Raw genomic sequence first — 21375 nt, 5'->3', positions numbered from 1 at the left:
AAATACATCCATGTTATGCTAGCAGTGCTGTAGAGTGACGAGTTCAAGCTAATTCAAGCTGATTTTCATGCTGTATTTGTGTTCAACTGATCCTGCGTTTCGACTGACGGCAGCATACCACCAGGTCCGTCCGCATCACTTTCTAGCAAGATGGCGGTTGGCTAGTTCAGGTTATTTTCCACCATGTTAGCTTAAACCGCTTATTGACGTTCATGCTACATTGCTAGCACTAAATGAAAGCTCTGTGCAGCTCAGTTGTTTTAGCTGTTCTGAATGCTTTTACTTTCGTTTGCATGCTTTTTAGCTTACCGGGCCACTGAAGTGGGCTGATACTGTCAGTCAGGGATGATTGTTTTGATTTAGTATTGAGTTAGGTTGGATAATATCAACTTCTTAGCCAGGCTAGCCAAATAGCACATCACTTTAGCTAGCTAACTTCTTATTTTCTCAGCAGAACTTGAGGCAACACACAGGGCTTGTTAGCTAGAATTGTAATGGTAATCGCAATATTGTCAAGTGCAATACCCATATCGCAAGAAGCTGCAATCTTTTGGTAAAGAAGAAACTGAAAGAGACTGTAGTACTGTACAGGTGCTACACATCTTGTTCTCTACATGTAAGAAAACATGTGTGTTTGGTATAGACCCAAACAAGTGTCACACTCACATCATCATGATTTTATTAGTTTTTTCATTGGAAATGAATATTTTCATTCCCACTAGTCGTGAATCATAGTGCAATAGCAGTATTCGTCAAAAAGAATTGCAATTGTAATTTCTTTTTTTACCATATCGTGCAGCCTAAGTGCTTCTTTTAATAGGAGTTCAGCTTTTATAGTGGTTCATTGTCGCTTTTTTCTCACCAGCGTAATATGTCGGATGAATGTTGCAGGAATAAGAGCGGATCGATTGTTGAAAGTGTCCTTTATCTACATGTGTGATGCTTTATGTACATGTTATTATTAACGGATAGAGAAAAGTAACCAAAGCAAAGTCACGTTACGACTTGAATGTGTTTCTCTGTATCCTACTATAATGGCACCTACCAATATAATTGCAGTTTTTCAGAGCAATAAGTAGTTTTGAGCCTTTGAATGCTTTTTAAAGAAACACACAATGTATGAACTTTACCTGAAATGAATGTAAAGTTCTTGGTCCTGCAGTAGATTAGCCATGGAGGTCTCTCACATAATTAAGTTACATCTGTCCCCTCTTCTTGTCCAGATCCATGGTGGCAGGCTCGGCACTCATGGAACCGTCCACTAAGCCTGGGACCAACCAGGTGGCTGATGTGGTGTTTGTCATCGAAGGGACGGCAAATCTTGGACCTTACTTTGAATCTTTAAGGAAAAATTACATACTTCCAGCTATTGAGTAAGAGTGCTAAAAGACCCCTCATTTGCTAAATTATTCCTTTATTATTAATGTTCTTATGTCTAAAAGCCTCTATTGGTTTCTTTTTTTTCCTGTAGATATTTCAATGGAGGGCCCCCAGCAGAAACAGATTTTGGTGGAGATGTGAGTGTTTTTTATGTTTGAATTCACATTCTTTGGGGCAAAGTTTTTAGAGAATAATTGTTCGGGAAAACATTTTTTTAATATTGCTAATACAAACATTCCCCTGTTTCATTTGTCCTTCTAGTATGGAGGGACACAGTATGGTCTTGTGGTGTTCAACACAGTGGACTGCGCTCCAGAGTCATATGTCCAGTGTCACGCACCAACCAGCTCTGCCTTTGAGTTTGTTTCGTGGATCGACAGCATCCAGTGAGTGATTATTACAAATTTGACATTCTCGTGGATTCTTATTGCCTTTTTTCTCATAACAGAGATAAATGATACAGTACTGTATGTTTTTGCAAATATTTAATTATCGTGTTTTTTCCACCAAGGTTTATGGGAGGTGGAGCAGAAAGCTGTAGTCTGATTGCAGAGGGACTCTCTGTGGCCTTGCAGCTCTTTGATGACTTTAAGAAGATGAGGGAGCAAATGTAAGTAAAGTAAAATCACTTTACTATTGCTCCTGTTTGGTCATTATAAAGTAATTAAATCTTTGGTAGCGTGTGGGGAAAGACCCGTGTTAATGGACAACATTGTTGTCATTTTTTATGCTTGGTAATGGCAAAGTACTGCCTCAGTGATGTAGCTCAGCCCATAAATGGCAAGTACACCATTAAAATACACACGTTGAGTCTTATTTTAAGCAGCTGTAAACAAATTTACAGACTGCACTTTGGCTTCTTGAAGTGGCAACTGAGTGATGAAGCCAACATGGATGTGTTTGACCTGTAGCTCCTCTGGTGCCCTCCATAGTCTGGTCATAATAAACAAAATATCCTCCAAATTCTTGCATTGAATGTGAGTTTTTTGAAAAAACTCCTCAATAACTTAACAAATCAATCAGTAATTTATTCCTACAGGGGCGCTGTCAGTGATGGAAATCTCAACTCTTTGCTTTCTCTCTGTCTAACTTTGCCAGAGGTCAAACCCACAAGGTGTGTGTGCTGCTGTGTAACTCTCCTCCATATCTGCTTCCTGCTGTGGAGAGTGTCAGCTATACCGGCTGCACAGCAGACAACTTGGTCAAAATCATCAGAGATGTGAGTTATCACTGATATTGCAACTTATACACAACTTATTTGTGTCATAATCTTTGTCACAATTATCCTTTGAATGAAGCTATATCAATGATATTTGTATATGACTCACTGAAAAAAGCAAAGGGAACGTGTTTTACTGAATATGTTTCTTCTTCATATTTCTTCTCAGAGAGGAATTCACTTCTCAGTGGTGGCTCCTCGGAAACTGCCCGCACTAAGAGCTTTGTTTGAGCGAGCGTCTCCAGTTGGAGGTGCAGTTGAACCCCATCCAGACTACAGTCAGGACCCCTTCCACATGGTCCTTGTCAGAGGCATCTCGCTTCCTGGTGAGAGACATCTTTTAACAGCTTGTTTTCTGTGAGCTCAGACAACTCTGTCCAAATCACTTCAAATGTCTTCTGAAAGAAATAGATTTGCATTAGACTGTGAGGGTAATTTTAACAATACTTACTGTATGATTGTAGCCCTTCAGTTTGAAATCTCATCTTATCCTGAATAAGCACATTTTTTGTGGTTACAGTAAATTTCTTCATCAATGCCATTAACAGTGAACATTATCACGAAACCCTACAGCTGGCAGTAGATACTTGCTTCACAACCCAGAAGTTATGCCCTGCAAAAAACAGCGTTTGCGAGTAGCTGGTGAAGATGTTGAATGTTTAGCAGCTGAAAAGACATTTTTTTTAAGGAGTTAGTGAAGACCAAACCACAGAAAACAGGGGTCTGTGTTATGGACTTGTATCCTGTCCAAATGAAAGCTGTTGTTGCTCTGTGTCTGCTGGACGGACAGGTTAGCCATAAAAACTTTACTAGGAGATACCAGTCCCTCTTCCAGCTTGTACATCCTCTATTCTTCCTCTCCTCGCATCTTAGTCCCTCCCCTATGAGGTCACAATATGGATCTCAATATGGTGATTGATTTCCAGGTCACGGGTAGGAGACGAGGAGACAAAAATAATAATACATACTACATAAATAATTCCCAACTTCCTGACATTATGGAGACAGAGACAGGCACACACCTTCTCAGACAGTTTTGGAATGCTGGTACAGTATAAAATTGTTTATAATCAACAATAGTGCAGTTCAGGTTTACAGTTTCTCAGTTGTAGCAGCTGCATTCTTGTAAGCTTCTTATCTCCAGACACACCTTTGATAGGATGTTACACCACTTTCTCTTTTCTTTTTTTTTTTGCATTCGTCAGCACTGGCAGATGACAAGAGTAAAGCCGGCATTAATGTTATCTCTTTCCATGCATCGCTGTGGTGCTAAATTCCTTTCCTATTATTGCATTTTCTTTGAGATACCTCCTCTACCAGCAGCACATTTTCCTCCAGTCTGATATTGCTTTTGTTTAATTCTGGCCAGTTTCTTATAATCACATCTTTACTAGTATAGTTGCAAGATATGAATTTCTAATTTCACATGTGTTGATGTCTTTTGGAGATATTAAAAATTTCACTCATTTCCACTGTAAGATGATGTTATGGATCATGAGAAGTCATTCTTTAGTTTGCCGTAGTTAAAGCTGTTGTAAATAACAACTTTATGAGCTATTCATAATGGTTATTCCTGCACTTTTCTGTGAGTAGGAGTGAATTCCTTGTTAAATATGTCTTTTCTTTCACTTTTAGCAAAGCACTACACTATTTTACTCCCACCGTGGGAGTAAATGCGCATCTTAGAACTGTGTAAAAACTCTAAGCTCATCCCACTGTCTGTCTCCAGTTTCCTTAGGTGGAGGACCCGGGCCGCTCAAACCTGTCCTCCCTCCTCAGCCGCTGCCTGTCAGTCAACCTCTTGGTGGAGCTTCACAGGCCCCTCCACCCATTAACACAGCCCACCCTTATCAGGTAATGGGGACAGCAGCCACACAGCGTAAGGCTGCCTGGAGACTAATTCCTGCCGCCTGCTTTTGGCTCCGTTTCAGACAGCGGTGTTTATGTTCTTTCCCCTAAAACGTTTTCACCCGCATTGTCTTCCTTTAATCTGCTCACTGACAGAATCCCCCCCCCATGACTGCTGCTCAGGTGGCTGCACAGATGGCCGTGGAGGCAGCCAACAACCAGAAGAGTCGTTGTGAGTTACTGGTGGACTCTGTGGGCCTTTGTGAACAATTTATGTTAGCTGAGCTTTTTAGTCTCTTAAGTCTGACTGTTGAATATTAAAGTAAGACAGATTTTTTGCTCTCATCTTGAGGGATCTATAATAACAGGATCTTTAGATTACTAATAATTAAAGTTACCAAAAATAAGTGTAAAGGTCAGAATGGATTTTTCAAGCAATGTTCTGTATCTGTTTTCTTATGTTCCCGCTCCTTCCTCCAGTCCCAGGAATGGTCAGTCAAGGTGCTCCGTTCACCAGTCAGCCAACCATCCCATCAGTCCCCGGGGTGAAGCTCAATCAGCCCAGCATATCAACGGTCACTACAGCAACGCAGCCCATGATGCCACAGCAACAAGTTACTCCAAATCAGCAGCAGCCAGTCCCGCCCCCAGGACAGCCTGTACCCAATCAGCAGCCGCAGGCCCCGCCTCAGCAGCAACCCACACCGAATCAGTCCGCGGCGCCTTCAGCACAGCCCAACATGGTGAGTTATGATAATCAAAATAAAACCAGCAACACCTTTACCACTGGGGTTTTCCACTTCAGCAGCTTAGTGACCTGTATATCCAGTTACAGTCCATTTCCAATATGGCAAACACAGCAATTACGTGAATAGTTCAGCTTTTTGGAAGATACACATATGTGCGTTTGTGCCAAGAGTGAGATGAAAAGATCGATACCACTCTAATAACTGTCTGTTAAATAAAAGGCCAGCAGGTGATTAGCTTAGCCTAGCACAAAGAATGGAAGTGGGTTTTTTTTAGTTAAGGTCTTTTTTGGTGGGGTTATGTAAGCAGAGACTTAAGGAAGTCACTGTGCCTGGCCAAGAAACACTCTGGTAAATTATTAACCGCAAAACAATATTTGTCCTTTTTACACTTTTGTTTCTGTACAGATTAAACAAACGAGATATAACTTGTTAATTAGTTAGTTGTAAGCCAAGTTCAGACCCAAGATTCACAACGAGACAAAAACATTTTATTATTTTTAGTTTTAATTCTTAGGCTCTGAATACTTCTCCCACCACAGTGTTTGTCAATTTTGAACACAGTCAAAATGGGAGGGCTCAACACAAGTCACCAGCAGTAGGGAAACATGGGTTGAACATGTCACCTTTTGGATAGCTTGTTTCTGATTGGTCACTGGCTCCTTTAATGCTACATTTTTGCTGTTACCTCTTATTTGATTTGTAGTTCCTTGCTGTAAGTTTATCGTAGCCACCCTTCAGTGGTGTTTGAATAACGTCACGGCACCCAACTGAGGACTTCATTTGCTTTTCTCACCCTGCTGTAAACACTATCAATGTTTAAGCCATATTGATATTTTCAAATGTAAGTTAGAAATAATGCAACCAAGACTTTAATCTGCGACGCTGTGGCACCAGCAGCCTGGGGCTGAATTTGCAGACGAACACACTGTCTGAAGTCTAATATCAAAATGAATTTTAAATGTTAGCGCTACTAACAGATCAAAACCACACACACGGCGTTCCCTTTTCCCTGGAAATCATTGTGGGTACAGTCATTGTTTTTGTCTGTTTTCCAGTTCATTCATTAATTCTTTCTTAAGTAGTAAAACATGCTTTGGTTAATATAATTCAATTTTCTAAAATTAGCCAAATCTAATAGTTTATGACGATCTAGTTCAGTCAGCTCGACAAAAATACATGTTTTATATTAGTAAATCTATGAAATCATCTACTAGTCCCTGTGTTCTTCCCCCTCTGAATTCACAAGTATTTCTGACTCTGACTTAACCACATGTAATCTTCTCCACCTCTATCTTCCTGACAGCCTGGTGTGTCTGGACCTCAAGTCAATGCAAATCCGATTGGACAGCAGCAAGGTGTGGCCAATAAGATTATAGCGTGGACCGGTGTTCTGGAGTGGCAAGAGGTAACGCTCAGTAAAGTGTGAATGACTTACAGTACTAACAACTGAATCTGAACTGGTCTTTTTTCCCCACACAAAACTAGCATAAAGGATTAAAAAGTGAAAGCCGTCCTAGTTCAGTGGTTTCCAACGTTAGTCCGGAGACATGTACTTATTTGCTTTCATGGCGAGAATTAGATGAGGAGATTGTTAAATATACGGATACAGTCAGCAGCTGGTTAGCTTGGGTTAGCATAAATACTGGAAACATGCAAAAATAGCAGGCTTAGCTTAGGCCAAATAAAACAAAGTGTACATATGAGCACATGTAGAGTTCATGTTATTAAACTCTTTTATCTTATTTTTTTTTAAAAAAACTTTGGTATCTGTGTTTGGAAGTTGTAGCTTTGTTTTTGGTGGGAACAAGTTGTGGTTGTCAGGGGTTTATGTGAACGTGTTTTTTCTCAGTGTGGCGTGGTTTTGCAGGACGTAGCGGTGCACCCTTCGGCGAGCTCTGTCCCCATCACAGCCCGTGCTCTGACCGCATGTTGTTTTTCAATAATTAGTGTTTTTGACCTCACTCTATGTGCAGAAATAGTGACGGTCTGCCTTCCAAACACATTTGGAGAAGTATTGTCCCAGAAATCCTTGAAAGGGCAAGCCTTTAGGCAATAGAGTATGAAGCTGCACAAAGACTGATTACACACACAAGTCGCGCTGGATGAATGGATCTTGTACTTGACTTTCATATGGCCAATATTCAAAGCTGTTTCCACCTTTTTCTTGTCTATATGCTAAGATAAGCTGACCGGCTTCAGTTTCTATGTGTTCTGCACAGATAGGAGCATGGTATCGATCTGCTCTGCAAGAGGGAATAAGTGTGTTTCCCAAAAATATCTAATTGTTGGTTTAGTAAAGTTGCTGGCCTGATATCCCAGCTGCAAATCGGTCTGTATTAGACAGTTGGAATTAAATCCAGCAGGACCTGATCACCGAACTTGTGATCATCACCACTGTCTAAGACCTATCACTGTTGTAAGTCTTAATAACCACCTGTCATTGATTGTTCTACGGTATGATTAATTGCACATCATTTCACCGTCCTACAACAATTTGTTGAGCCCAAGGTCAAATCGATTTAGTTTACAGTGGCAGTGCTGAGCCAGGAAAAAGGATGTTAATGGCTTTTATGCCACAGACGGGAGGCCTTCAAGTGTTTGTGTTTGGTGGACGGACTCGGATCAATCACCTGTATCGACTCCAGTCTCGTCCTCCCTCTTCTGTTTGTCAAAATTATCTAAGTCAGTTAAATGGGCAGGAATAAAAGTGTGAGCATGTGCAGCTGCAAACAACCTGAGTGGACAGATTAGGAGCATGAAGCATTGCTCTTAATCTGCCATTTCCACCTCCAGCTCACTCATTAAGCTTTCAACTCTGTAAGTGATTCTCCTCTGGAGTAGTCTGTAATGTTGCGGAGAATTACACTACAGACACTGAAACTCATTTGAAGAAATGGTTGTTGATAAAAACTCTCAAAGGGATGCCAGCACACTTGGCTGGCTCTTGCTTTGAGGACAGTGTTATCAATATGGTTCCTTCTGTTTTGGCTGAATTTCAATCCATTAATTCTTGAAAGATTTTGTTGTCTGAAACAAGGACTCTTCAGATTGGTTATGCTAACATTATTTTTTTAATCCACCACTAATTTAAGGTAGATGTAGGATTGTTTAATAGCTGTCTACATCTTTCATTCCCTGGAAATGAACGACCCATTTGTCTGCACAGAAAGTCGAGCACAATACATTTGTAATGGATAGCATAGGGACTACAGAGGGTCTGACTAATATGTGATTGATTGATCATTGATCCTGTATTGATGTCCTGAAGATGAAGAGTGCTGGCTTCCCCCAGTGGGGTTGCCATATCGATGCGCTTAGAAAGTACTTCTTTTTTTTCTTTCACTCTTGACATTTTGCAAAGGAACAGGTTATCTGCAGGTCTTTAAAAGTCCATCCATCCATCCATTTTTAATTGCTTGTCCTGATTGGGGTCACGATGGCAGAAAGGGTGAGCAGGGCTGCCCACATCTCCTTTTTTTTTCTCTGCAGTATCTTCCAACTGCTCCAAGGCCAGCTGGAAGATATAATCCCCCAGCATGCCCTGGGTCTTCCCTTTTGTGTTCAGCAGTTGTTTTTTTCCCAGAGATGGTTGGAAGGAATCCTTAGCTGAGACTTAAAAACACCTGACCCTCCTCAGCTGCACCTCCTTCACTTTGATTGAACAGATCAAGCAAATTCATGTAGGTTCGGACCCAAAAACAGCTATCCAGGTGGCGTTCACTGACAAAACAATGATTCCCCTCCCTGTTGTGTCCTCCCTACACCGCTAAACAATCCCTGATTTGGTGTGAATGAGGCCTAACTTCCACCTACTGTCAATCCTGTTGGACACACGAGCACAGCTGCTCTCTCCGTTGGAAATAATGGGCTTATAATGGGCGAGTGTGAACACAGCCCTCGCCAGGAGTTTAATGGCTACCAATGGATCACAACAGCCACCGATGCACCCTGTGATCAGGCAGTTCCTCTGCCCTTATAAGACATTTAGTAAACACATGTAGACGAAAGAAAAAGCAAATTTCCATTGAATTAAGTGTGAAAAAGTGAAAATGTCGCCTGAATCTGAGCTTGGACATTCATTTGGAGTCTCCTTTTATCACCAGCATTGATGAGTTTCATGAGAAAACAGTCATATAATTAAGTTTACAGCTCAAAAAACATGTTGAAGTGTGCAGCACCTCTTTAAGGGGCGGTTGTAGCTCAGGAGGTGGAGCGGGTCGTAGTGATCGGAAGGTCGCTGGTTCGAATCTCCGGCTCCCCCGGCTGCATGTCGAATCCTTGAGCACCTTGCATGGCAGCCTCTGCCATCAGTGTATGAATGTGTGTGTGAATGGGTGAATGTGACAGGTGTTGTAAAGCGCTTTGAGCGGTCAGTAGACTGGAAAAGCGCTATAGAAATGCAAGTCTATTTACCATTTAAGCCTTCTTCCTCTTCCTTCGCTGGAGCATGCAGCATATTATGTTACAAGCCTCCTGTAGATGCGTCGAAGAATTCCAAGCAATTGGCAGGAGTGTGTGTTGCCTCACCTGCTTGCACGTGCGTCCTTGTGTGCATGCACAAGACAAACAAAACTCAAATAACTCTTCAGCTTAATTCTTGTCTAAACCGACTAGATTTTAGTCCTGTATTTTGGAGTTATGTATTTACATTATCCCAAGTGTTTTCAATAACCTTCAAACCCAGAGAAAACGACAACAACTTCCATGATCCCACACTACTTCCATTTTTTGTTTTGATTGAGAGACCCTCTGTGGTGTGTTTTAAATGTCATTTTATCCTGTCCTTGTACCCGTACTGTAATGTAAACTTTTAGATATTTGAGTACCTTGTTGAATTGAAAAGAAAAGTATTATTTTTCATGTGCTCCTCAAGGTGTTCTTCATACTTGAATTCTAACGATGCACTACTTTTTGTGTCTCTCCTATCTCACTGTATTATTCCCCACAGAAGCCTAAACCCTCTTCCATGGACTCAACCACCAAACTCACGCGTTCTCTGCCATGTCAGGTGCACGTTAACCAAGGGGAAAATCTGTGAGTATCCAATTAAACCACTTTTATCTGTTGTAAAAAGTGGGCTTTTTGTACTCACTGCTCAACGCTGCCGTTGTGTGTCTAACCAGAAACACAGACCAGTGGCCACAGAAGCTCATCATGCAGCTGATTCCACAGCAGCTACTGGTGAGACCGCTTTTTGGCCGGCTTTTATTTTTGAGTGTGAAAGTGTTGTGTTGACTCTTTTTTATGAATGGTGCATAACTAAGTCTTTCTTTGCCCATTCTTTCCGTAGACAACCTTAGGTCACCTCTTCCGAAACTCTCGAATGGTTCAGTTTCTGTTCACCAACAAAGACATGGAGTCGCTGAAAGGGCTGTACCGCATTATGACCAGTGGTTTTGTAAGTTCTTTAAGCACTCTACCTTTCCCTGAGCCTAAAACTTGTTTTTTCTGGCTCGTCCCCAAACCCATCCATCATTCAGTGCACCTCAATACATTTTCCCTGAGTGGCAAGTGAGTGCAGGTCCCTCCTCTGTCCACTAGTTCATGAGGCTGAGTTGCAGTGTTGCACTATAGACTCTAGAGGGGGTTCCAGGCCATACATTTAGTCACTGTCAGGCAAGATAATGTGATTTTAAACATGCTTTGCAGACAAAATCTTGTGTTGTTTAGTCTTGATTCAGTACCATTAGCGTAATTATAGTGGTTTTGTCAGTGTGGTGCATTGTTAGTCAGGTAATACCAGTGAGAAATAGTAGAGGCTTTAATAGAATCAGTCCAGCTGAGCTCTGCCTCTTTGCCTGAATTTGATTTACAGCCCAGAGAAAGCACAGAACGAATCAAGTTAAAACTATTTGGATTCAATTTTTAAAACCGATATGTTTGATTGGGCAAAAGAGCTCAGGAGTAGGTTATGTCCCCGAGCTCGTGCCCATCCTATAATTACGCCAGAGTCCCTTATCAAGGTCTTAATCTGCCCTGTGACCCTCCCTGCAGGCCGGCTGCGTCCACTTCCCCCACACGACGTCGCCCTGTGAAGTGCGGGTGCTAATGCTGCTCTACTCATCCAAGAAGAGAATATTCATGGGCCTCATCCCTAACGACCAGAGCGGCTTCGTTAACGGCATCCGGCAAGTCATCACCAACCACAAGCAGGTCCAGCAGCACAGAGCGGTGAGTGGAGCCAGTGGGGAGAGAGGAAGGTTTATGTGTGGTGTGGTGTGGGGAGGGGGGGACCAAAAGGCAGTGATAATGAGAAGGCATTATTGAGGAGCACCCGGGAATTGAGGTGCATTGTTTACGGCATTAAGGTGCATTGTTATTGACATTTCATTTAAGCGAGCCCAGTATCTTCACAGCAGCCACTAACGTCTCTCTTTCTAGCAGCGGCTAATGGGGCTAGCAGTAGCTAAATTCCTACTGCAACATTAGCTCACTGTTGCACTCACACCTTTTTATTCCTGCTGAAGTCAAGTAGACTGTACTGTACCTTGTGTATGTAAATGAAAACAACAAAAACATGAGAGATATCTCAATGTAAAACAGTCCTGTACAACAGCACCTTTGACTATGACTTCAGGGTAAACAAAGGATTACATTATCACCACAAACTGAGCATTATAAATGTTGCAAAGGTAGAATTTGTTTCTGAGCTGTTGTATTGAATTGCAATAGATTGTGTAGGCGCACCTTATAAAGTGACCACTGAGTGTATATCAATGAAAATAAGTTTTTTGTCTAAACTACAGCACCCAAAACAATCTTAAAGCTTAAATTTGTCTCTGTTTTTACCTAGTACATCTATTGGATTAAATCAGATTAGATTGATTTATTATTGTCCATCTCAGTGGAAATTCCCCTTTGGCTTCTCCCAAAGTGCATAAAGGTATATGCACTACACATAACACAGCATACCATTAAATATATTCTTATGTGTTCCCACTGACCTTTGGGATGCTGAGTCGAAGGCCAGATGGTAGCAAGTCAAACTCAGTTCAGTGGGTATGAGATATCTACACTTATCTAAACTCAAGTTGTTTTTGTGACTTGCCAGTCACCTTCCCTGCAGTGTTGACAATTTTAGAGAGCTTGTTTTTGCTCTTTACTTTAAAAAAAATAATCGGCAGATTAATCAATACTGTAGTAATTATAAGTTCCAGCCCTAGCCCTATTAGACCTTTCTTGTTTTACAATACCCGTGCAGTGTAAAGTCATCACAGCAGTTAAAAATACACTCATGTTACTTTGTCAGCTGATGGCATTTCACTCTACTGAATATTCAAAATACAAAACAGAATATTCACACTTACTGCTCCGCCATCTTTGCTATATTATGAAAAAATGTGGAAAGTCGTGGATTTCAGCTTTAAACAAAGAACAACTGGGGTAGATATGAATTTTTCAGCTCGGCCTCCCCAGATGTTAACATTACATGAGCCACGCTGTAGGAGAAGCTGTCCGTGCGTACCTTTAGGGGACAGGAGAAGGATATCTGGAGACAACGAGCCCCCTCCCTCCAGCCTCTGTACTGAAGGTAGACTAGCTCTTTTCTCCGACTTCATCACAGGCAACAAACACTGTTGCCTTGTTGACATGACATGAAAATTTCACTTCCCGTCTTTGTTCATCTTCATCCCTGGAGACAGGGGTGATTTTAAAATGTGTCTTCTGGATTAGCCGTCTTTTCCATCACAGGGCTCTACTCCAGCTTTTGGCATCCAGTAAAGGGTGGTGGGGGGGGTGCTGCATCCCTCTGAAACAATGCAGCATCCAGTCACAGAGAAGCAGTATGTCTCCATTAAAAATTGAGCCTGTTGTCCCGTTTACATGACTTCGATTACATTTCTCCTCGCAGTTTGCTGTCATCAGCGGCGATAACGTTTGTTTATCCACCCTGCTAATTTTATGTCTTCGCAAAAGCGCGTTGGCTCTATATGTAACTCGAAGCAGCGTGTGTGTATGAGCATCGGGGCATTTAGAGAAGGCAGAAGACATGAAATTGTAATGAAGATTTTTTTTTTCTGCCTCTTGTGTATCATCACATATTCAGTGCTGCATTGCTAATAGGGAAGCGCTACAGCAATCTTAACGTAATTAAAATTTCAATTTGGACCAGTAGTTAAGGTTTCTCTGCGCAAAGCCCTGGAGTGGCATTCTTCGGGAACGAGATTGCAGCGTGTTCTGTTTACAGCCAAGACAAAACTGAATGTTTTTACCCTGAAAAGAGTGATGCAGGCCCTAAATCGCGATCCGGGATTTTACAGGTTACTGGGTTAAAGACAGGAGATAAATCACCACGAGGAGAAGAGAGGAAGAGGCAGCCGATTTGTTAGTTCCCTCAAAAGACCTAAAGCTGTGTGCTGCACTGTTATTGTTGGTCAGAAAACACAGCATGCATTAGCGCAATCCCAGGGTGATTTGTCCCGATTCAGCAAGATGGATGGGTGAATGTGTTTTTTTTTTTTTTCCATCACGCTATTTTTTATCTGAGTCTGTAGTTAATAATTTGTGCCTAAAGAAGGGATGAAACACCTTTTATTCCTCCCTGTCTCTCCCTCACAAAAGCCACCACAGCTCAGTTTCACATTTTGCCTTTTTAAGCTTTTTTTTTCTTCCTTTTTACAGAACCGTGCAATTAAATGTGAAATAGAGTCAGAGTTTTGAAGGAGCACTGTGCAGATTTTGGGGAAAAGGAAAGATTTTCACTGACGGATTGTTTTATTTATGCCTAAAACCAACTAAATATGTGAACTTTCTTTTCATGAATGAATACACTGAATAAACCTGTGGACCCTGCCACCTTTCTAGCTTCAAACAGTGTTCTGGGGACCTTATTTTCCTCTGAGAACAGCTTCTTTATTCACTTATGTAAAAATTACACATTTCTGAGTTTGCATTATTACGTCATTAATATTGTAAATATTAAAATCCTGGGTTTGAATATATTTTTGAACCTTACAGGTGTGTTTCCAGAATCTGTCGCCAAGTAAAGCAACAGGTTGCTCTTTTTTTTCTTTTTTTTTACTCGCCGTTTAAACACAGGATGGATATTGTATACGACTTTATTCACTCCAGATTTTACGAGCAGCTTTAGTCATCAAGCTTCAGTTTGTTTTAAACTGTGAAATCCAAAATAGCAAACACCTCAGCAGGTGGTGCTTGAAGTTAAATCTCCACTGGTGTATCATCACATCCTTGTTTGTGTTTGCTTACTTACCATCTGCACACTCTCGAACAAAGGCAGTGAATATTTGGTTTTAACCCAACACTCTCAGGGCTGTTAGCACAGCAAACATCCATTACATGCACAAAATATGTTGACTGGAGATATTATAGATTCATTATGACGATACAAACATCAGAATTTATACATGTATTTATTCAGAAGAAGGCTGGTCAGTTTGCTCTTCATGTTCAAGTGATGTGGGATGAGATCCACAGTCCGAGTTTCATGCAAAAATCCAGAGTTTGATTTGCCTTACTTACTTAATTTCACAAAACAATCACTGAGGGTTTTGTCTTCTGTCACTCACATTGAAGGGTCTCTTCAGCTTTGGAGACCTTCTTACTACATTACTGAATGAGTACTCACTACACACAAGTTACATACACAAAGCAGTGGTTACAAATTAAGAAAACACGATCACAAGTATCATTCAAAGTGCTTAAGAACACCATTAAAAACTCTTTCCAACTCATTCTGTTTGTAAGGAGGACTTTGAGTAAGTGCACTGAGGTGCCAGGTGCAGTGAGGAGCTTGCACATATACAATGTCACCACAGTTAAGTGCATACAGAATGGTAGATGAAACAATGGTCTTTTTAATAGTGGAAGAAAAATATGTTTCCTGAAAGAAATTCAAATCTTTAATTCGCCTGTTCGGACTTGACAGTTTCTCAGTCTCAGTTTTTTGTTTTTCGCTTTTTTCAGCTGTTGTTAGACTCCCATCTGGATTTGTAAAGACCATTGGTTTTATTTCCTGACAACTGTCATTTACTTTTTAAAAATTCCTCTTGAGAAAGATTTTTAGTTTTTTGTCTTTGTTTTACAACAGCATCTTGATTGATCATGTTCAACAATGAACAACAAAAGATAGAAGTTCACTTATAAAGTTCAGCTTCTGAAATCTGTCCCAATATCACTCTCTTTCCAAATAAATCAATAAGGATCTCTGCTACCGGTCAGTTGATCGTCTTCCCACACACAGGAAGTGTCAGGAAGTGATACCTGACTGCTGGAGGTGTAGTCTTTGAAATGGCAGGTAGGAGTGGGTTTGTGAAGAGGAAAAAAATATATAAATACTGGGAGATAGCTGATCCTGCTTTTAATTTCAATGATAGAAACTGAAAGCTCATTTCGATCGATAATCAATTTGAGAATCGAAATTGTGACACCTCCCTGTCTGTAACGCTGCGTTGTGTTTTCATGGTGCAAATGGAGAAATTCATAAGCTACTTCAAGTCCGACTGTCCCCAGGGGCATTTCCAAATTGAGGCAATTAAAATCGTGGATTGCGATTAAATAGATCATGATTTTTATTATTTTGTTTTTGTTTGGGTTTTTTTTTTTGCCAGATTACCCACCACTAACCGATCCTTAAAGTTAAACTCACACATTAGACACACATGTGGAACTCATCCAACAAATGCACAAACATGTAGGACTGACCTGATTTGGGGATTAGACCTTTGGTGTTGAATGCATTTTCTGTAGAGCTATTTAAAATCTAAAAAGACCTTTTAAAACTAAAGATGACAGAGAGGAAAGAGGAAAAACAAAGTATCTATACTGGGTAACTTCAAGGTGTTAATGAGTGCAGAGGTGAAGCGGAACAGTGGTGCAGAAGAGTGCCTGCTGACTCCATAAATAAAACTGATAAAACGTTCTATTCTTATGTATGAGGCTGTTAGAAAACTTATTGCTGTTTCACTGTGTCTCTAAGCAGCAGCTGGGCGGTGGAGGTGGTCCGATGCAGGCCGGTCAACTCGCCCCCAACCAGAACTTCCTCAACAGGCCGCCTGGCCCCATCCCTGTCTCCCACGGCAACGTCCAACAGCAGGTAAATAAACCCACTCGGTGCTGGCATGTCCGCCTGTGTCTCCACACCGGCTCTCCTCTCACGTGGCCTGTTGTCAACACCTTTACTGCTCCGGTGCCCGCTGAATTCTGCATGCCTTACTGGTAACCCTTTCCTCCACTGTCCTCCTTTTTTTTCCCTCACACTTCCACCATTCTCCCCCACTCCTCCTTCTCTTTGATCTGTCCTGTGTCCAGTCTGTGGTGGTGGGCATGCCCCCTGTTAGTCAGGTCTCTATGATGGAGGAGCAGCAGAGGCAGAACAACATGGTGAGACCTGCAGTAGCCTCTCAACATTCAAGAAACATGTGTTCAGGGTATTGATTGGTTCTTAGCTGAAATTTGAAGTGCTGTAAAGTATTATATCATTATTCAGTGACAGATTTTAGTTGCATAGATCAGCACACAGCAGATGTATCAGTACAGTGTATATTTTCCACCACAGGGTTATATACTGCACCAGTGTGCCTGATACTCAGCACTTTTCAACTTATCTTTCTTGCAGTTAGTTTAGATCAAGAAAAAACAATTTCAACTTTTTTAAATTAAATTCAAATGTATTATAAGTTGCACCTAAATGGAGTTGGGAGCACCAGTGGGAAAAGTTAGTCTGGAGCACTAAAGCTGCTTTTTTTTAATTGAATTTAAATGATGTTCCAGTCTTTCCTGTCATTTTTCACATGTTTAGGAATACTGTATTAAACATGTACAAAAATCACATTAACACGCACACTGTCACTCCCATCCCACTGCTCAGCATCACGCTGGTGGACAATTTCCTCTCAGCATGTGTTGGCTTGTGTTCCTCTTGCAGCATGACATTGAGGAACAAAAAACATATTTCATTGACAACTTGCATGCATAAGTTTGTAGTGAGCATGAGGTGACATGTACAAAACCAACAGAAAGGACAGACTTTGTCCTTTCCTGTTTATCCTTAAAGACTGCAGGTCACCCTCTGATAATCAAGTCTAAGTATGATCTGGCAGGACTCGCCTACTTGCCAGAATTTTGCAGTTATTGCAAGTGTAAAAAAGTTAACCCCAACTACAGGAAATCTACAGGGATAATCCTTGTATTCTCATCAAATAACCGGTCCATAATTGTCGGTCTTCTTGTATGATATGAATGTGGTGTAAAACATCTTAAACTCTCCTTTTAGATGACAATGAGAGCAGCCGGACCAGCCAACCAACAGCCGCCAGTCAGCGGCGCTCCACCCAACCAGGTCGCACAAAGCGGACAAGGCCAGCCCCAGGGTCCCGTCCTCCGCCTCTCAAACCCAGGAGCCAATCCACAGCTCCGCAGTCTCCTCCTCAGCCAACAGCAGCCGGTGAGAGCGCAACAAATGTTTTTGTGAATCAAACACATGTCTCATTGGTTATTAAGTGACTGTAAGTGCTGTTCTTGTCGAGGTTGACGTGGCTCTTCTGTCTCTGTGTCTTTGCAGCAGGGTGGAGTGTCTCACATGTCAGGAATGATGCCTCACCAGGGTTTAGGGCAGCAACTGGTCCATCCCACACCAGGAGGGGGGGCTCAAATGCAGGGCCAGTGGAGGCAGCCCTTGGCAGGTCAGCAAGCACCCCCAACAGAGGTGGAAGGAGTTCAGACATTAGACTCAAGTAGACATGAAACTTGAGGATATAGATCTGGAAATGTACTCATTGCAAGTTAATATCTAAAAGGCAGGCCCAAACAGAATCTGCAGATTTCTTTGGTGGTGATCCAGAATGAAAATATTTAGCACAATGTTTTTTTATTTTACAACATTCATTTGAAATAACAAAGACTGTTTTTGAGGGGAAAAAAAGCAAACATAATACTTAAAAACAACCTAAAATGACTTCTACAAGACTGAAATAAATATTCAGTAGATTTTAGTTGGACCTTTTTGGAATTTGAGATTTTATTCCATCATCAACATGAGGGACTTCAGATCTCCACCTCAGGTAGTCCACCACGTGCTGACACACTTTACACAACAGCACTCTTTGCCCGATCCCTCGCAGTTATCCATGTTGACAAATGTCCCCACCCCCGCCTCAGTTCCTCTGCAGTAAACCTAATTTTTGACATATTGTCACGCCGCGCCACTAACTTTGATCTTAAAGCTAACCGAAAACAACACTTGACTGTCATAAACATGCACAAGGGGGTGGAGAGGTGTTAATGCTGAGTTTTAGAAGCAGCATCCCTGTTTGTTTAAAATCTGCAGTAAATCTGCAGAGGTGTCGTCAGAGTCCTGCCAGCGCAGATTTTGGATGTGCCTGCTAAAAGAATTTCTAAACACTCGCGTTGCTAGAAAAGTCCCAGGAGTCGAGTCCTTTTTTTGGTTCAACGCAACTGCAGCATCAGACATCCAAAGATGGAGACTGAAAGGCCTTAAAGAGCAGTTGTGTTTTAATTTCTTTTTATCATACTTACATGCCTTTTCTACATTACTACACACTATCTTCCAAGCATACAGAACTTTTTTGTTCATTTTTTACCATCCATCCAAAACAATCCACATAATCCTTGTCTATGTTTACTCATCATGTGCTGCTCAGGTTTGATTTTCTGACAAAACAGCACAGGAATATGTTTAGTCATTTACATTAAGACTTAAAAAATCCCAGACTTTTGAGGCGGTGCATCCATGCACGACTTAAATATTATTGTACATGACAGTTGATGTTCGGCTACGTCAATTTCTTTATTATTATTTATTTATTTATTATATTTAGAAAGTAGCTTGTGACAGAAAGTTAAAGATTAAAGGAACAGTTCACCCAAAAATGACCTCACCTGTATTTCCATTGGCATGAGGGTGAGTTGATAATGACTGACTCTTCATTTTTGGGTGAACTTTAACCTTTTAAAACCTGATAGCACTTGTATCTTTTACCTATCACTATCTTCCTCTCTCTCTCTCCACCCGGCTCCCTAACTCCCAACCCTGTGTGCAGGTCAGATCCTGATGTCTGGAGGTCAAAGAGGCACTGTACCGCAGCCCGGGATGCCCCAAGTCTCCAGTGTGATGGAGGATGAAATCCTCATGGACCTTATCTGAGTGAACATTGTGGACTCAGGAGCTCTGAAACTGAAAAAAAGATTTGAAACTGTAAAAAAACTAAGATCTGAATCTGAAAAGATAAAACATGCGACTGAAAGAAATAGGATCCCAAATATCAAAACATATGAAAGTGAAAAATGAAAATAAATGATTTATTCAAAAGAATTACCAGAGTTGATCATAATTATTTTTAACCTGAAAAAACTTTTTGTACATTTATTTTTATTTTGAATACGTTGATGTATTTTTCAAAATTCAAGATCAAAACTTGAAATTTCAGTTTCAAATTTTACTTTTTCAAGTACAAAACATTTGACCCCGATTTAGCTCCATACTTGAGCACATACATCAACTCTGTTGCTTTATTACAAATATTCGACATAATTAAGAGACGAATCATGAGTAGTTTCTTCTTCTTCTCCTGTTTCTACGGCACTGAGCAGCTGAAGTTAATTTGGGGCAGACAATGCAAGCATTCGTTTTTCATGAGAATGGTCAAACCGACGGCACGCTAATCCTGGATGAAGCCAAACCAAACAACTATGTTACGCTTCTGGAAACTCCTTTTCTATAAGTTTTGCATTTTATCTGAAATAGTGTTATTTTTTCTGTTAGATTTCTTTTTTATTATTATTGACAAAGTTGTTTTATGAGGATTCAATAAAATGATGATGCATAGATGACTGAAGATGTTGATCATCCTTGCTGCTGATGCCTGCACGTGATGCTGCTGTGCTGATGACGGCCAGCCAAAGTCTCCACAGTCCTGCTTCCTCCTGTGTGAATGCAGCTTGGACCCTTAAGGTGAGAGAGAGACTGAAATAGACACGGTAATAGATAGTTCAGTGTCTTTTTCTGCCAAATAGTGTCACAGTGTTAATTTTAACTACTCCAATATGTCGTGGAACCATAGAGAGTCCCCTTGTGCCAAGTAGTCCTACCAGATGGCATCAGTTGGCCATGATTCCCTTGGCATAACGTACAATGAGGCTGACCGCATGCGCACATGGCAGAGACTCCACATATATGCCCACAGTCTGTTTTCTAAACGTGCATTCATGTGCACAAATGATGCGTGCAAGTTAAATCCTGCTCACCGACGGCACTCTCCTGTCATGTACCTGATAGTGACAGGTGTGCTGAAGCTGCAGAGTCGAGCCGGCCGTGCACGAGCACGAGACACACACGTGAACTTCTCTCAACCTCGCACGTACGTTCCTGACGCATTCACGTATCAATTTGTGCAGGGTTTTTTTTTCTTTTTTTACACGCTCGGACATTGTGTACACACACACATGCACACACTCACTAACAGGAAGTGATGTCAGTCCCTGTCACCTGGGAGACAGAGACGGTTGCTAAGATACCGTGACAGTGGGTTCTTGTTTCTGAGCTTTTCCTCGGCCCCGCTTTCTCATGGACTCACACAGATAGACACTAGTCCCTCAGTGGCTGGTGTTCATCCCTCCCATCCCTTAATCAGTGGCCGGCCCTCGGAGCCCGGCTTAGCTTCACTCTCTCTCTCTCTGTCTCTGTCTCTCTCTCTCACTGATGCTCTCTCCATCTCCATCTATCTGCCTCTATCTCACTATCGAGCTATTAGCGCCTGCCTGAGCTCACAAGTTTTTCAGTATCACTTTTATTAACAGCAAAAATGTCCATATGATGAAGTGCAAGGGTAAATACGGTGGTGACTAAAATGACCTCCAATCATGCAACGCAATCATGTCATTCTGCAAACAAGGGTGCTGCCACTGTGGTGTGACATCAGAAAACTGCTCCCTCATGAAGTCGAGACATTGAACTTCGATTGATTTAAAAGTAACTGTCACTTTAAATCTTGTACGGCTTGGCAATAATATGAAAAAAATCAGAATTATTTTCCTCTGTCATCAAGATTTAGGTCATAGATGAGGCAAAGTAGCCCATGTCATTCTCTCAAGCCATTTCATCCATCTTCTCCCAGTGGATCCACAGAAGTACCGTGAAATGTACCATTGCCTCAGACATCGAATGATGGTGGATGTAAGATGACAAAGAGTGGGAACAGG

The 21375-nt window shown here is 41.4% G+C and overlaps 1 protein-coding gene across 5 annotated transcripts; it reads left to right on the top strand.

Moving 5' to 3' along the window:
- Nucleotides 1–20002, top strand: med25 (mediator complex subunit 25). 5 transcript variants are annotated; one of them, XM_073494964.1, is made up of 20 exons: nucleotides 37–124; nucleotides 1224–1373; nucleotides 1472–1517; nucleotides 1642–1766; nucleotides 1892–1990; nucleotides 2479–2599; nucleotides 2769–2925; nucleotides 4329–4453; nucleotides 4604–4679; nucleotides 4928–5190; nucleotides 6500–6601; nucleotides 10148–10230; nucleotides 10320–10377; nucleotides 10487–10594; nucleotides 11191–11367; nucleotides 16136–16252; nucleotides 16468–16539; nucleotides 17432–17602; nucleotides 17720–17840; nucleotides 19218–19405. In XM_073494964.1, exons 2-20 carry the CDS (start codon nucleotides 1228–1230, stop codon nucleotides 19319–19321), a joined length of 2271 nt encoding a protein of 756 aa, XP_073351065.1. In that variant the 5' UTR covers nucleotides 37–124; nucleotides 1224–1227; the 3' UTR covers nucleotides 19322–19405. The 5 variants fall into 5 exon arrangements, with proteins under 5 accessions (XP_073351067.1, XP_073351065.1, XP_073351064.1 ...); XM_073494963.1 differs by having other exon boundaries at nucleotides 10145–10230; nucleotides 16139–16252; XM_073494962.1 differs by having other exon boundaries at nucleotides 10145–10230.
- Nucleotides 20003–21375: the final 1373 nt, after the last annotated feature.

The sequence above is a fragment of the Pagrus major genome, chromosome 23 (assembly GCF_040436345.1).
Source record: "Pagrus major chromosome 23, Pma_NU_1.0".
Lineage (NCBI taxonomy): Eukaryota > Metazoa > Chordata > Actinopteri > Spariformes > Sparidae > Pagrus > Pagrus major.
This window is presented reverse-complemented; position numbering and strand designations above follow the sequence as displayed.